Below are 17,259 nucleotides of genomic sequence, written 5' to 3' on the forward strand. Positions count from 1 at the left end.
TTATTCTTGAGTTGAAGGATAAAAGCTTGAAACTTACTATATAGAGGTCAAGGATAAGACTAGTTCTTTTTGAACCATAGTTGTGTTAAAGAATTTCATATTCCCTGATCAACAATCATACGCTTAAGTTGATAAGAGCATTGTACCAAAAAAGCAACTTTATCTACAATCATGAGTTGCTAAGAGCGTTCTACCAAAAGAAAAACCAAATAATAGTTAGCAGGAGACTGACAAGACCAAAATAACAGACCATTATTTAAATTTTCTTAAAAATCTCTTGTAACATAATATACATGTAGGAAAATTTAATGAGAAGATCTTAACTTTAAGAAAGCAATAACAATTGCAAATCCCATTTCCCACTCGCTCCCACCCCTGTCCACCACGATTCTCTTTAACTATCTGGCTTATCGTTCATGGATTCCGTTGGTGAAGAACCTTCTTCTGATCCTTCTGCAACCGGGGATGGTGGCCGAGGTGGGGGAATATAAATCACTCTTAACTTGCACTCATCAACAACACGTCCTACCTCCTTATTGAACTACAAAGAAATAATTACAATTCAACAAACTAAAATGCTAGTAATTTAATGCGGCATTTGAAGTTGATCCAATTTTTTATCATAATCTAATTGTCAACACAATGTTTAGAATCAAACACCAGCGGACAGTAGAATACTGTGGGACCCATTTGAATAAAAAGAAATTTAAAAAAAGAAAAAAAAATTAAATTGGTTTGATTTGCTGATTGAGCGGTGGAGCAAGACCAACTTGTAATAAATTTTTAATTTTGCAAATCTGCAAAGTAGGCACCGAACCAATTTTAATTGATTTTGGTGAGCAAACAAACTCTATAAATAGAGACGTTTCCTCCTCATTGTAAGCACACCAAAAATAAGAGAGAAGCACTATAGCTGTGAGATTATTTTATAGTCAGTGAGAAAATAGAGTGGGAGTAATATTGTGGTGAGATATTTAAAATAAAGAGTATTATTTCTTTTGAGTCGTAGTGGTCTTTTGACATGACAAAATTATAATATTATAGTTGTATTACATTGCTCCTCTCGGGTATTTTATTTTACCTCGTTAAGAGATTTGGTGTCATTGTAACTCTCTTGTGTTATTATTATTTATCGTGGATATTATTCCTGAGCGGGATATTATTTTTTCCAACAACGTGGTATCAGAGCCACGGCGAATAATGGTCCGTTATCTTTTCAGTACCCCCGTCTCACAAAAGATAATTATAAAAAATGGTGTCTACTTATGAAAGCCATTCTTGGCTCTCACAATGTATGGGAAATTATGGACAGAGGGTATGCAAAACCCGATAATGAGGAAGCTCTGCCTCAAAATGAAAAAGTGGTCTTGGCAAAGATGAGAAAGAAGGATCAATAAGCTCTCACACTCATCCACCAATGTTTGGATGATGTCATGTTTGAGAAGGTGGCAAATACTACTACCTCAAAGGAAGCTTGGGAGATTTTACAAAATTCTCTCCAAGGAGTTGACAAGGTGAGGAAGGTAAAACATCAAACTCTAAGGGCTGATTTTGAAGTTGTAAAACTGAAAGAATCCGAATGCATTTCGGATTATTGTTCAAAAGTGAAGGTTGTTGTAAATCAACTAAGAAGATACGGGGAGGACATAGAAGATGTCCGTATGGTAGAAAAGATCCTTCGCACTTTAACACCTAAATTTAATTTTGTGGTGTGTGTTATTAAGGAGTCTAAATATTTAGTATCTATGATGGTAAAGAAATTGAAGGGTTATTTATAGGCCCACGAAGAGAAGATCAAAAGGAGACAAGAAGTTCCACTGGAGCAACTTCTTAAAACTCAGACATCCTTTAAGGACCATGAAGGTGAAAAGAGTTATCGAGGGAATGGATGGAGACGAGGTCGTGGCGGTCATGAAAAAGGAAGAAGTAACGGTAACAACTTCAACAATGAAATTAAAATCCACCAAACATTCAGAGGTCGTGACCGTGGACAATGAGGAGGAAGAGGACGTGGCTACTACCAAGAAAATAATGAACAAAGGTATGACAAATCAAACATTGAGTGTTATAATTGTCATAAATTTGGCCATTACTCTTGGAAATGTCGTAGCAATGTTGAAGAAAAAGCTAACCTTGTTGACGACAAGAAAGAAGAAGATGAGTTAACGTCGTTCCTGGCACTCAAGGAAGAAGACAGGGATGATTGTAGCTCGTGGTATTTGGACAATGGAGCAAGTAATTATATGTGTGGATGCAAAGACAAGTTTGTGGAGATCAATAAAACGGTGAGAGGTAATGTGTCCTTTGGAGATACCTCAAAGATTCAAATCGAAGGGATATGTACGATTCTAATCTCCTGTAAAAATGGTGACCACAAGTTAATTCAAAATGTTTATTATGTCCCAAAATTAAAAAGTAATATTTTGAGTTTGGGCCAACTTCTTAAAAAAGAATATGACATCCACATGAAAAATATACAGCTTTGGCTTAGAGATTTAGGTGGAATTCTAATTATTAAAAGTGCATATGGCAAAGAATAGATTATTTTCTTTGAATCTTAAAACAATTGATGCAAAGTGTTTGAAGGCTAATGTGAAAAATGAATCATGGTATTGGCACATGCAATTTGGGCACTTGAATTTTGAAGCACTCAAATCAATAGGAGAAAAGAACATGGAGCATGGGATACCATCAATCAACCATCCCAATTAATTGTGTTAAGCTTGTCTTCTTGGAAAACATGCAAGGAGGATTTTTCCAAATTAGGCCATGTCAAGATCAACCAAACCGCTTCAGCTTGTTCACACTGATGTGTATGGACCAATCAATCCACCTTCCTTTGGTGTAAATACTTTCTGCTTTTCATTGATGACTTTAGTATAAAGACTTGAATTTATTTCTTGAACCAAAAATCTGAAGCTTTTGTTGCTTTTAAAATTTTCAAAGTACTTATAGAGAAAGAAAGTGACTATGAAATAAAAGATTTAAGGTCTGATAGAGGAGGCAAATTCACTTCAAATGAATTTAATGACTTCTGTCAGTCTCATAAAATTTGTCGCCCTCTAACGGTACCTTATTCACCCCAACAAAATAGAATTGTTGAGAGAAAGAATCGAATGATTCTTAATATGGCTAGATGTATGTTAAAAGCTAAAAGTATGCCCAAGGAATTTTGGGCCGAAGCTATTTCTTGTGCAGTTTATTTGAACAACAGATCTCCAACAAGGAATGTTAGAGATCAAACCCCCCAAGAAGCATGGAGTGTAAGAAAGCCAAGTGTCAAGCACTTGAGAATCTTTGGGAGCATAGCCTATGCTCATGTGTCACATCAAGGGAGAGCGAAGTATGATGATCGAAGTATTAAGCATGTGTTTGTTGGCTATGATACGATATCAAAAAGCTACAAGCTATACAACCCAAGTAGCGGCAAGGTGGTGGTAAGTCATGATGTTGAATTTGATGAAGAATTGGCATGGAATTGGGAAGCTCAAGAAGAAACTTCATATGATATTCTCCCATACTTTGGTGATGAAGAAGAACCAGAGACCGTGAAACTTGTGCAGGATACAACTCCACCACCTTCTCCAACCAATGTTGCATCTCCTTCTACTCAACAAAGTTCAAATGAGCAACCACAAAGGACAAGGAGCATTCAAGAGCTCTATGATGGCACAGAAGAAGTTATTAATTTTGATTTTTTATATTATCTCTTTTCTGATAGTGAACCAATGAACTTTGATGAAATTTTTACAGACAAAAGGTGGAGACAAGCTATAGAGGAGGAGATCGGGTCAATAGAGAAGAACAACACTTGGGAGTTAACAACTCTTTCCAATGGTCATCGCGCAATTGGAGTAAAATGGGTATACAAGACATATAAGAATGATGATGGAGATGTGAAAAGATACAAGGCACGACTTGTGGCTAAAGGCTACAAGCAAAGGCAAGGCATTGACTATGAAGAATTCTAAGCACCTATTGCCCGCATGGAGATGATTCGTTTGATGTTCTCTTTGGTAGCGCAAATGAAGTGGAATATCCATCAACTAGACGTCAAGTCAGCCTTCTTGAATGGCTACCTTGAAGAAGAAGTCTATGTTGAACAACCATTGGGCTCCGTGGTCAAAAACCATAAAAATAAAGTGTTGAAGTTGAACAAAGCTTTATATGGATTGAAGCAATCCCCGCGAGCATGGAATAGTTGCATCGACAAGTATTTTCAAGAAAATGGGTTTACTCGTTGTCTCCATGAATATGCTTTTTACCTTAAAATTCATACTAATGGAGATATCTTGCTTTCTTGTCTTTATGTTGATGATCTTATTTTCACGGGTAATAACCTAAGTATGTTTGAAACTTTTAAGAAAGATATATCCCATGAGTTCGAGATGCAGACGTAGGGCTCATGTCATACTACTTGGGCCTAGAAGTGAAGTAGATGGAGGATGAAATTTTTATCTCTCAAGAAAACTATACAAAAGAGATATTGAAGAAGTTCAACATTCTCGATTGCAACCCCGTGAACACGCCGATAGAAAATGGGATAAAATTGTCCAAGTTTGATGAAGGAGAAAAAGTGGATCCCGCATTTTTCAATAGTCTTGTGGGAAGTTTGAGGTACTTGACTTGTATCAGGCCAGATATACTCTTTGCAGTTGAAGTAGTAAGCCGCTTCATGGAAGTTCCTACCTCCACTCATTTGAAAGTCACTAGAAGAATTCTTCGTTACCTAAAAGGTACAATTGACTTTGGGTTATTTTATTCTTCTTCTAGTGATTTCAACCTTATGGGATTTTGTGATAGTGATTATGTAGGAGATATTGATGATAGAAAAAGCAAAATTGGCTTTGTATTTTTTTTTTTTGGGTGATTCTGTTATTTCTTGAAGTTCAAAGAAACAATCCATTGTTACTCTCTCGACTTATGAAGCTGAATATATAGCAGCAACATCTAATACATGTCATGCTATTTGGCTGAGAAGATTGTTGAATGAGCTTAATTTACCACAAATTGAAGCTACAGATATTTGTATTGACAACAAATTCGCACAGGCACTCGCAAAGAATCCGGTATATCATGATCGAAGCAAGCATATTGACACAAAATATCACTTCAACAGAGAATGCATTGCCAAAAAAGAGGTTGAGCTCAAATATGTGAAATCTCATGACCAAGTAACATATATCTTTACAAAGCCTCTCAAGTTTGAAGATTTTCCGAGACTGAGATCAACATTTGGAATGGATAAAAATCAAAATTAATGGGAAAATTTGTAGGACTCATTTGAATAAAAAAAAAAATTTTAAAAAAATCAAAATGGTTTGATTTGCTGCTTGGGTAGTGGAGCAAGACCAACTTGTAATAAATTTTTAATTTTGCAAATCTGCAAAGTAGGCACCGAACCAATTTTAATTAGTTTTGGTGAGCAACAAAACTCTATAAATAGAGACGCTTCCTCCTCATTGTAAGCACACCAAAAATAAGAGAGAAGCATTATAGATGTGAGAGTAATCTATAGTGTGTGGGAAAATAGAGTGGGAGTAATATTGCGGTGAGATATTTAAAATAAAGAGTGTTATTTTTTTGAGTCGTAGTAGTCTTTTGACACTACAAAGTTGTAATATTATAGTGGTATTATATTGCTCCTCTCAGGTATTGTATTTTACCCGTTAAAAGATTTGGTTTCATTGTTACTCTCTTGTGTCATTATTATTATCGTAAATAATATTCCTTAGCGGAATATTATTTTTTCCAACAAATACGATAGAGTTTACGTTATAAATATTGTAGGTGTAAGAAATTTCTACACCATCAGGTCATTTTTACTTGTTGTAGCAAGTCATTTGTCTTAAGGAGGCTTAACTGCAAATATTCTTCTGATAATGTGATAGTTGTATATAGTACTTTTTAATTGGCAACGTATATAACTTAAACTCGATACGATAATGGTTCCACATTGTCATAGTCTTGACAAATTAAAAAAAAAAGAAGATAAAAACGAATTATACTATTACCATTTCTTGGGTAATAGAGTTGCAACTGTACTCTGAAGTAAAAACTTTTCCTTGCATTGCATGTCAGAAGGGGCCTCCTTCTGAGCTTGCATTGTTACTGCACAACATGCATAATGACTAATCACTACTTTAATTAATTGCATAAAACAAAAGAAAAAGGCAAATATTCAATCCAGGAGTTTATTCCAATTTTCATTCTAAAGATTCAATCTTTATTTGATAGAAACTAATAGCATGTTTGGCCAAGCTTTTTGGGGGGTCAAAAGTGCTTTTGGCCAAAAATTAAGGTATTTGGCCAAGCTTTTAGAAGGAAAAAAGTACTTTTGAGGAGAAGCCGAAGCAGATTTTGAGAAGCAGAAAATGTAACTTCTCTTCAAAAGCACTTTTCTAAGAAGCACTTTTGAGAAAAATACACTTAGAAGCAGTTTTCAAAAGTTTGACCAAACACTAATTACTACTTAAAAGTGCTTTTCAAATTAATTAGCCAAACACAAACCGATTCTCACCAAAAGTACTTTTTTGAAAAGCACTTCTCAAAATAAGACGATTTTAGAAGTTTGGCCAAATAGGCTATAAGATTCCACCGAACTGTATAGAGAACTAGGTTCTCTATCAGTTCCCACAGTAAGCAACAGGCTGTAAAACCAAACAGTATAGGGAACCAGGTTCCCTATATGTTCTCATAGTAAATCGGCAGTAAATAAAGAACACGCGATATTTATGTGGAAAACTCTTTACTCAAGCGATTAAAAAACACGACTTACCCTAGTAGGATTTCAACATCACTAAACAGAGCAAACTTCAGATTACAACCTAATATATGCAATCTAGGAATTAAATTCTTAATCCCTCACCCCTTACAATAACTCTATTGTAAGCCTTTTGCAATAACTCTATTACAAAGCAACAAACCTTGATTAACTCTAGTCAAGAAACTAAACCAAACAGTTGTTTAAATCTATCCTACAAAGACACTTCTTGAAAGTAGTGCAGCAGCTTTGTTTTTGAGAGAGGTGGTGGCTAACACTTAAGAGAATATAATTTTTGAATTTGCAAGTATTAGAGAAATGAAATCTCTTGCCTCATATTGATAATATGTACATGAGAGGTCATAAAAGATGATGCAATAAAGTGTCCTTTAGTTTGGCCTTAGCAAACTACAGTTGTGCTATTGTAATGCTACTGAGACGTTATTGTTCCTTTATCTGATTTTATTGAGAATTGAATCAGACATCTGGCTAGTTACTCTGAACGCAAGGGCACTAATTGTATCAGGTTCATTATCTGGTTCTCTCATGAAGTTTGTCAAATCATCAAAACAAAAGACGCATAACTTATCAATTTTTCCTTTTTTTTTTTAATTCAGAAACAAATGTTCTGTAGGAACCGGGTAGACCTTGTAAAGTTTGAGCGACAAGATCCTCATCTGAGGTTGATTTGTGTGTGGCAGACAGACGTAACTGTCGAAAAGATATCCATTGAAAGAGAGCCTTTTTTGGTATTCTGAAATTTGTTTTTAAGATGAATGATAGAGGAGGAACTGGTGGGTAGTCATTGTATTTATAGTACGGCTTACAAGAGTGGACATAATAATACAAATATGGAAATACAATCAAATACAACCACAGAAGATATGAGCACAATTATACACTGAGATGGAAATATATGTTTACCAAATATATCCTAACAGCGCGTACCTATAACATCACAGGTGGATCGAGGCAACACAATCCCTGTGTTGGGACGAACACAATAAAACCCAAACAGCTATCAACATAAAATATAGTAGTACGTATTAGTACATTTTTAAAGCATCCTATTTTTGTTGTCTGCATAAATTATACACACATAAGTTATGCGAGAATTTATATTTATTTTACGTAGAGTAAAATATAGAATAAGAATATAAATATTAATAATACATAAATTAAAGGAATTATCTAATAAAAAGTAATCATTGCATTATAATCATTGAACAATAGAAAAAGGAAAAACAAAAAGGAAATAAGAGTCGAAAAGAAAGTTTTCTTAGTCATGGTGTTAGTTACTCGGAGAATTTGATGAAATGAATTGTGATACTATAATGAATGGAATTTATAGTTTTAGAGAGGAGTCAATTTGATTAGGTAAGCGATCTATAATGGTATAATTGTATATAGGGAATTTGAAAATGCTATGAGAAAGATTAGAGAGTTAGATAAGAGATTGAGTTTGATAAGGTGAATTAAATTTCTTTAGGCAATATCAAATATTCTCTATTTGGAAAAGATGATATTGTTCTTAATTAGGTGAAATATTGCTGAAATTGAATATCTCGTATACCAGGCAAATAGATCAAGGTTATGATATTTCCTGATTTTGTGATTTTGATTTGTTGGCTGCAGAATAAAATGCTCAATCCAACTGTTCCAAATACCTTATTTAGGCAACCCCATAGAAATACATTCAACACACTTAACAAAAATCTTCCTTTTTTTTTTTTTAAACGGTGATGTTCAAGTTATTTTTTCTGCATTTCGACTATATTATTTTGCAATGAAGCCCTCTACCAGTACAAATACCAAATAACCCTTTTATCTACCATGTCTTCAATTGACATGTGACAACAATATCACTTGATTTTTATTGAAAAGGCAGGATGTAACACAATACCAAAATTTAAAGATAGCTGATACCTTTACTTGAATATTGTTGTAAAATAGGCTGCCTTATTTAACATTTCCTCCTTTTATTTGAACTCAGTTGACAACATTAAGAAACTTCAAAAATAAGGAAAATATTGAAACTCTTCATTTGGCAACTCAGCCTCTTATATTTGATACTATAATTTGATTTTTCAGCTCTTCAATTGGTTGCCCAAGTCCTTCTATAACCTGAAAGAAAAACCAATGATCATCTAATTCCTGTTTCCAGCAACAATTAGAAGTTTTGCAGTTCTTTTATACTAACCGATTTCGTGTCCTTAAGAGCAGCTTCCAATGCCTGGATTTTCTGTACCATAAACCTAGTAAAGATTTACTATAGTAAAGAGAAAAAACCAGGAAAAAATAACTTACTGTTTTTGTGTCATTTACAACACTTTGAAGTGTTAGGATCTTCTGTAGAAATGGCTGATTAGTAAGTCTTGCTATCTCAAATGTATCATTTCTTGATGGAGTCACATCAAAGACATCCTTAATATGTACATTATGCTGCGGCATTTACAAAGCTCGAGATCAGACCCTCGAATCCTATATTTTATGTGATTTTTGTCACACTTGTTATCAGGAAACTACAAATTTGCTTACATGAGTAACACCACCAAAGGCATCTTTTGCAGCAGAATTCTTTTCTTCGTCGCCATTCTCCTCTTCAGCTTCAACCATTGCCTACAAAAAATGTGACTTCTTAACTGGCAACTATGTACTTTGTTTAATTCGAATCTTATATAGCAACAGGTTAAAACCTGAAGTAGTGTTGTAACGGCAGGGTCATTCCAGGGTCCTTTATCGCTAAAGAGGCAACCTCCATAGTCAGAACATGTGCAGTCGCCACCAAAGAAAGTTGGAAGGTTACTGCAGAAGCAACTTTCATGCATCAGAATAATATAACTCCAACAGCAACCTCAGATACGCGTAATTGTATCCTTTCGTGCTAAACATAAATTGGAATTTTACCTTGGATCAATAACTTCAAGTAAGGTTTTCGTGTAGTTGCTACCAAGAACCTGTAATCGTGGTATACGTCTTAAAGTCTTATTTCCTTCCCTGGTTGGCCTAGATTAATCTATAAACATGGGGGTTTTGCGGGGGGCGGGGGGAGGAAAGGAAAGGAAAGTACTTGAATCTTTGCTAGGGTGCGTTGATCAAGAAATGTCTTGATTGCTTTCCACAGGACCTTAAATCCAGATCCAGCATTAATGATAAAAAGGCGATGTAATGTCTGCAAAAAGTGCAAATGGAATTAAAGATAAACGATTAGGGAAAAGATTACTTAACAAACGATCCACTTTAGTAACAGAAACTATGAAGGAAGAAAGCTTTGAAAGTTCATTAAAAGTTGATCAACAATAGAATATGAAACTGTGTTTAGTGGAGATTAAGGTCAGTATTAAGACTAACCAATAATCCAAGATGACTCAAGGGAAGGAAAAGGATATTACACTGAAATGATCAGAAAATGATACAGTCTATTTGACTTGATCGTCAAGAATGTCTATTTGACTTGAACCATGTTAGCATACCTCTGGATAATAGTGACTGTCAATCTTCTGAATTTCCAGAAAGAGATACCTTGCTGGCTTTGAAAAATTCGAAATTCCCTGCCAAAGAAGATAGCTTTCTTAATATTAGAGGAAAGAATCTAAGCATCCATTTGAATTCTAGGGAGTGCTTAGCATCTATTTATGGAACTTGTTCGTTGCAAGTTGTCATCAAAGAAGTTCTAATTTTTTTGAAGTTCATTGAATGACACTCTTACCAGGGCAGAGGGAAAGTATTGCTGACGGGTTCTAATGAACCCAGTAGCTTTTACTTGTACCTTGTTTTTGTATTAGAAAATTCATTAAATATGTATAAATATTTAACTACGAACCCAGTAACAAAACGAGCTATGAGTTTGATAACAAGTACAGAACCCATAAACTTCAAATTTTGGCTCCGCTTATGACTCACATAGTGAAACAACAAAGTACATTCAATTATATTCACAAGCTGATCTCCAACAAGTCAACCATTTAATATGTGAAATTCATAACAGGAGGATGAATGTAGAATTGAGTAAAAATCGTTGCCAATTCACATGAAAAATCCAGCTTTAAGGAACTATCGCATGGATATATATATATTGATACCTATAAATGAAGACTTGATAGGCCATGCTAGAGATTTGTCCCAATTATCAGACACGGTGAGAGATCTAAACTTGCTATATGTGTGCCCAAATTTGGTGTCTTTATTTGCCACCAAAAAAATAGTATAGAAAAGGAAAAAAGTAATCTTCCCATAGTCCTACTCAGGCATCTTATGGTTATGCTGAGAAAATTTGTTTTGACGCGTGGACAAAGATCAAATTATTTTATCAAGATAGCTTAGCCAAACAAAACATTCAATAAATTATGAAATGGATAATGGGTTGTCAATATATTATGCTTCTTACTTCATATAGCTTAAAAAGAAGGACAAGATATAATATGAGGCTAACTGAACTGTTGATACCATTTGACAGCAAGGTAGAGAAAATTCAAGGCAAAGTAAAATGCATTGGTACAGAGATAGGAAAGATACATTCATATAATCATATCTCATGATCCCAAAGGGTGAAGGTTTTGTTTGAGATTCAGCAAATAGTATTGTTATTCAACACCTATAACTCAAGTTAGCTGAGCTGCAAGCCTCAAACTGAAGAATATAGTACAGACATGGACTAGCACTTGATCTCACACAAAAGGGTGCAAATAAAAGGCAGTCCGGGGTACTAAGCTCCCGCTATGCGCGGGGAAGAGCCGGACCACAAGGGTCTACTTTACACAGCCTTACCCTGAATTTCTACAAAAGGTTATTTCCACGGCTCGAACACCTCCTGGTCACATGGTAGCAACTTTAAAAGGGTGCAAATATTCTTATCAAATAAGTGAAAGATAAAATGGTAGATAAGCAGATTTTTACCACATCCTTCACATCCAAGATGCTGACGGTGGAAGCGATATGCTTCTTTGCAGCAAGTGAGCAAGCAGAGTATCTCCAGTTCAATGTTTTCTCTTGTTCAGTCACATGATATTTCACAAATCTCTCAATACTAGTTACTTCAAGGAGCCTATTGAGATTTACCATTCCAATTCTTTCAATGTAAATTGGTCGACCATATCTATCGACTCCATGAAATCCATGAGGATAACACTTTTTAACCTCATTAAATTCCTCAAACTTGAGTTCCTGCAGCATTATTCGACCCCAAAAATTCACAAAGAATCGAAGGACTATCGAACATAAAAGAACTTGTCGATAAAGTTTATATAAAAGTAGGAAATTCCCCAAACCATAAATTCTTCAGTATTAGTGTTTGAACAAGTAGAATCTGAGTATTCACTAACTTTATCAGCAAAACGCGATATAAGTCTACTAACAAAACTGGCTTTGAAATACAAGCATGAATGGAGCTCACCTCAGAAAGTGCATCGACATGAAACTCCTCTCGCCACTTCAGATAGTTCAAATACATATTCTTTGCTTTTGTAAGATCGTAGTCCCTCATTCTAAGAAATCTGTATATCACAAACAGGAACAGCAAACTCAATTTCTGTACTCTTTTCTAACTGAAAATATTCGCCTTACAAATTTTACTGGATTGACAACATGATAAAATTTAACAGCACAAAACATACCTTAAAAGTGTATGATAGTCACTATGTTTTCCTGGAAGCTGACCCTCAAGAAAAAGCAACTGACGAAACGAGTCAACAATTTGTTCATCTTTAGGCTCATGTGATCCTTCAAGAATTGTTCGTAGACTTCTGCTCTTTTGAACTCCCTTCTTTAACGACAACGACATTATGGTTTTTAAGGTTCTTGATCCGGTAGACTTCTTGTGCTCTTTTGTTGGAGGTAACTGCCAAAATGTTTCAATAGGGGGATGGAGAATTTTGACCTTCTGTTTAGTAGATTGGCTTTCCTTAGAACTCGAAGATCGTTTGCTCCCTCTAATACCAGCGGAAATTAATATTTCCTTAAATGTTTCTTTTGATGTTTGCATGTGTGGCTACTTAAGCTGTAAACAAACAACAATAGAATAACTTTGCAATTCTTGAAATCAACTAAACAGGGCTCTACTAAATTTATTGACAAGCAAAAGAAACACTTCATTGTAAGTGTATTCAACAAAAGCAACATTGCTGGACATGTTCCGCAACAACTATACCTCAGTTCCAAGCTAGTTGGGGTCGGCTATATAATTCTCAATATCATGAATGTTCTGTTTATGTCCGTAATATTTTAATTCTCTATACGTAAAGATTATCTAATACTAGGGGATTCTCTAATACACTTGTGGTTTTATCTCTAATACACTAAGGTGTCGTTTGGTAGCCGGTTAGAGAGGAGTTATCCATGTATTAAAATTAGGATAACTTTATACATTGTTTGGTTAAAAGAAGGGGAAAAAATAATCTCCACATAGAAACTAGCATAAGTTATACAATGTTTGGTTGTTTTTTCCTCTTTTCCACATAAAATGTAGCATTGCTAATACAATGTTTGGTTCATATTTTTCTTTTCCGCATAACTATTACATATATAAGTTATGAGGGAATCTATGTATTATTTATGCAGGGTAGAAGGTGGAATAACTTATACATGTATTAGTAATACTTATATTAAAACACAAAATGACAAGAATACCCTTTATTCAAACTTGTATTTTTTTGTTTAAATATATATATTTAAACTATACTAACAATTTTAATAAAATAAAGGAAGCTAATAATAAATAACACTCACATTACATTTATATTACTTATCCTTATATAACTACCGCATAACTAATCCATGTATAACTAATCCCAACATAACTCAACCTTGTATAACTTATCCCTGCATAACTAATACATGCATAACTAATCACTGCATTACTTATTCCTGCATAACTAATACATACATAACTAATACCTGCATAACTCTAACGGGCAACCAAACGACCCAGTGTTCTAATAAGCACTAGTCTTCTAGTTGATATCACCTATATTAACTTTCAAATTCCATTTTTTTCCTATATTTTGCTAGATGTTCTATATCTTTTGAGATAGCTTGTTTCAACGTAACTTTTGGTCTACCTCTTTCTCTTTTCACACCTTTATTCACTATGTTTTCACATTTAAGAACCAATGCATCTGAAAGCCTATGTAACACGTGACCAGACTATCTCAAGCGACATTCTCTCATTTTATCCTTTGCATTGTGCTACTTGCACTTGCACAATCTGACGGATATGAGATCAAATCTTGTATCACCCTGCACATCCAACTTAACATTCGCATCTCTGCACAACACTCATCTTATAATATGTCAGGCTTTAAAGGCCCAGCATTCACTCACATACAACATTGGAGGCCAAAATCAAAAGAACCCTCAGAACACTGATATCAAATCCTAACATAACAAGAAAATCTACCACATGCAAAGTAAATATCAATTATAAAACAGATTATTTTTCTTCTCTGTGTGGACTGAATTAAACAAAACAGTATATATAGGGTCAAAACAAGGAAAGTACAATCAAATTTCAAGAATATTGAAGTGAGAATAGAAATCAAAAGAGAGAACTTGCCTCTAAAATTTGGAGAAGAATGAAGAATCTCAAAGAAGGGAAGAGAATGAAGGGATTGAGGAATGAAGAGAAAGAGATAAATTGGGTGCATTTGAACTAATTGAAGGGGTGAAATTGTGAACAACAAATATGCCATGCTTTTTGTGAATATTGGAATGAAACTATTTTCGAATGTTTGATTGTCAAGAAACCCCGCGAAACCTCATGACAGCTAGCTATAGCTTAACTGTTTTTAGTAATATTTAGTATTAGTACAACAAACAAGGTATAATATTTAGTATTAGTCCAACAAAAAGGTAGAAGTTGGGTTAGTAATGATAATAAACAATGAATAAAATCATTGACGTTAACAAAAAGCAGAAAATACCTTTTCTCAATCGGAGAGAAATGCATATTCTGATTCTGAGACGTGTTACACTAAAAGAAAAGTAGCAAACTGTTTGTGTTTCTTTAGCTATACATGCAATTTGCAAAAAAGTTTAACAGCGCGTCCCTATTTTAGACCGCCATTTAAATTTTGTCTCTTTTTAGAAATCTTTGCAAATTATAATCTCGTTTCAGTGAAAAACTATAACAAAAAATTTAATTGAGTGTCCTTTTTAAAATCGTCATTTATATTTTGTCTCTTTTGAAAAACAAATTGCAAATTTTAGTCCCGTTTCACAAGCGGAAGTAAAATTAGCCTCCTTTTTACTTCACCCAAGTTCACTGGAAACTTTAAATCCAATAAAGTTGTAGAAGAACTATAAAAAAAACATTAAGACTAAACTTTAATCTAAAGTTGTCCGTAAAGTTCAATGAGAACTTTAGAACTTGGTAATTCCAAAATTTGGAGAAACTATAAAATTTCTATGACCAGATTTGGTTTAAAGTTGTCCGGAAGAGGTAGTGTAATTTTTCTTTCTTCGCAATGTGTAACACGTATATAGAGATACATTTGCAAAACTTTGTAAAACATGACAAAATATAAACAATAGCCTCAAAAGGGACTATTTGTATACTTCAATGCTTGGCCCAATTTTGAGTTTTAAAGTGGACCGTGCTCATTGGATCACCTGAAAACCCCAAAATTCAAGCAGAGCTACGTCAGCCCACCGAAATAGTTGGGGAAGTACACAGTTAGCCACTAATTAATGATGTCGTTACTCTTTATCCACTGTTTAAATTATATTTACTCTTTAGCCAGTGTTTAATAATTTTTTACCCGCCCAGACGAAAATACCCTTGTGCTAGACATGGGTGTTGTGTAAATATTAAGGACATGGTGTCCTTAATTTCATGAATACTTAGTAAATATTAAGGACAAAGTGTCATGTATTTGCATCTTCCGTTATTAAACTTTAGGACATCATGTCCTTAACTTCATATGTGCAGTGTAAAAGTTAAGGACATGGCGTCCTTAACTTCATGTGTAAAGTGTAAATGTTAAGGACATAATGTCTTTAACTTGTATTTGCACCTTTTGTTGTTAAACTTTAGGACCTCATGTCCTTAACTTCATATGTGCTGTGTAAATATTAAGAACATGGTGTCCTTAACTTCATATGTGCAATGTAAATATTAAGGACATAGCGTCCTTAACTTTATGAGTGTTTTGTAAATATTAAGGACATGGTGTCCTTAACTTCATGAATGTTGTGTAAATATTAAGGATAAAGTGTCTTGTATTTGCACTTTTCGTTGTTAAACTTTAGTACATCATGTCCTTAACTTCATATGTGCAGTGTAAATATTAAGGACATGGCGTTCTTAACTTCATGTGTGCAGTGTAAATGTTAAGGACACCATATCCTTAATATTTACACAGCACTCATGAAAAAAAGGGTAAAAATATCTTTTCGTATAAATTTTAATAGAGTAGTGGCTATTTTTGCTCAACATTAAAAATACTGGGTAAAAACTAAATAACACGTTATAAAGCGGCTATCCCACGCCATTTCTATGAAATAGTTATAACGTTGTAGATTTTTACATTCCTATACACTATTTCAAACTTTATTACCGTCCCTACTCAAGTTTTAATCTAATTACATAATATATACAAAATTACCAATTATGTATATTTTTAGGCATTTAATGATAATAATTAAATCCTAAAATCACTTTAACATCTATATCCCACTCCCCCACGTTTTTCTCTCCACACACCTCATTTGAAGAAGACGTTAGAGTGTTTTTTTAAATTGGACTAGTCAAAAATATCCTCTATATTTTTTCACTCTTTTTCAAAAATCTCTCTCCATTTTTATAGATTCAAACTCTAAATACTCTACCACACACCTCTATTAACGTCTGTTGCTTACTTAACTTTCATTGAAGAAGAAAACACTTTCGAAGATCAACCCTAATTCCAATAAAAGAGCAGCAATTTCACCATTGACAACCATTAAAAAGTTTTGAAGCTTTGAATTCGAATTTGGATTTTCAAAAACCATTATTTGTTTGGATTGGATGTTGTTGCAAACAATTGGGAATATTATTTGGAGTTTATATCTCAATTTTGAGGGTATTTTGGTGAAGATTAGACTTGATTTTGGCTGAATTTCATATTGAAACTCGAAGAAGAAGAAGAAGAAGAAGAAGAAGAAGAAGAAGAAGAAGAAGAAGAAGAAGAAGAGGAAGAAGAAGGAGAAGAAGAAGAAGAAGAAGAAGATGACATGACATACATTATACTTACGAAATTGTAGTAAAGTTGTAGTAAAATTGTAGAAAAATTGTATTCTGTTATTTATATATATATTTTTATTTAAATATTGCATGAAAGTTGAACAATATTGTATAAAAATTGTATTTAAGTTGTATAATATTGTAGTTGTATATAACTTGGTAGAAATAATGTATGAAAGTTGTAGATAAGTTGTATAATATATAATTAGTTGTATGAAATTTATTTTTACTATGTATAAATCAGATACAAAATATACAAAAGACATATTGTATAAAATTT

The 17,259-nt window shown here is 33.8% G+C and overlaps 2 protein-coding genes across 4 annotated transcripts; both read right to left on the bottom strand.

Annotated features, from left to right (window-relative positions):
• Nucleotides 1-394: 394 nt before the first annotated feature.
• LOC107778539 (vesicle-associated protein 1-1-like) lies at nt 395-8,598 on the bottom strand. The gene is made up of 4 exons (XM_075245843.1): nt 8,584-8,598; nt 7,712-7,781; nt 6,041-6,111; nt 395-541 (listed from the first exon to the last, which is right to left on the bottom strand). Exons 1-4 carry the CDS (start codon nt 8,596-8,598, stop codon nt 395-397), a joined length of 303 nt encoding a protein of 100 aa, XP_075101944.1.
• Nucleotides 8,560-14,423, bottom strand: LOC107778534 (phosphatidylinositol/phosphatidylcholine transfer protein SFH11). 3 transcript variants are annotated; one of them, XM_016598815.2, is made up of 12 exons: nt 14,313-14,423; nt 12,376-12,758; nt 12,156-12,255; nt 11,660-11,926; nt 10,237-10,314; nt 9,834-9,935; nt 9,671-9,720; nt 9,460-9,568; nt 9,302-9,382; nt 9,071-9,205; nt 8,964-9,018; nt 8,560-8,887 (listed from the first exon to the last, which is right to left on the bottom strand). In XM_016598815.2, exons 2-11 carry the CDS (start codon nt 12,741-12,743, stop codon nt 8,977-8,979), a joined length of 1,332 nt encoding a protein of 443 aa, XP_016454301.2. In that variant the 5' UTR covers nt 12,744-12,758; nt 14,313-14,423; the 3' UTR covers nt 8,560-8,887; nt 8,964-8,976. The 3 variants fall into 3 exon arrangements, with proteins under 3 accessions (XP_016454301.2, XP_016454300.2, XP_016454299.2); XM_016598814.2 differs by having other exon boundaries at nt 8,561-8,887; nt 8,964-8,996; XM_016598813.2 differs by having other exon boundaries at nt 8,566-8,887; nt 8,964-9,005.
• Nucleotides 14,424-17,259: the final 2,836 nt, after the last annotated feature.

This window comes from Nicotiana tabacum, chromosome 23 (genome assembly GCF_000715075.1).
Source record: "Nicotiana tabacum cultivar K326 chromosome 23, ASM71507v2, whole genome shotgun sequence".
In the NCBI taxonomy this organism is placed as follows: domain Eukaryota; kingdom Viridiplantae; phylum Streptophyta; class Magnoliopsida; order Solanales; family Solanaceae; genus Nicotiana; species Nicotiana tabacum.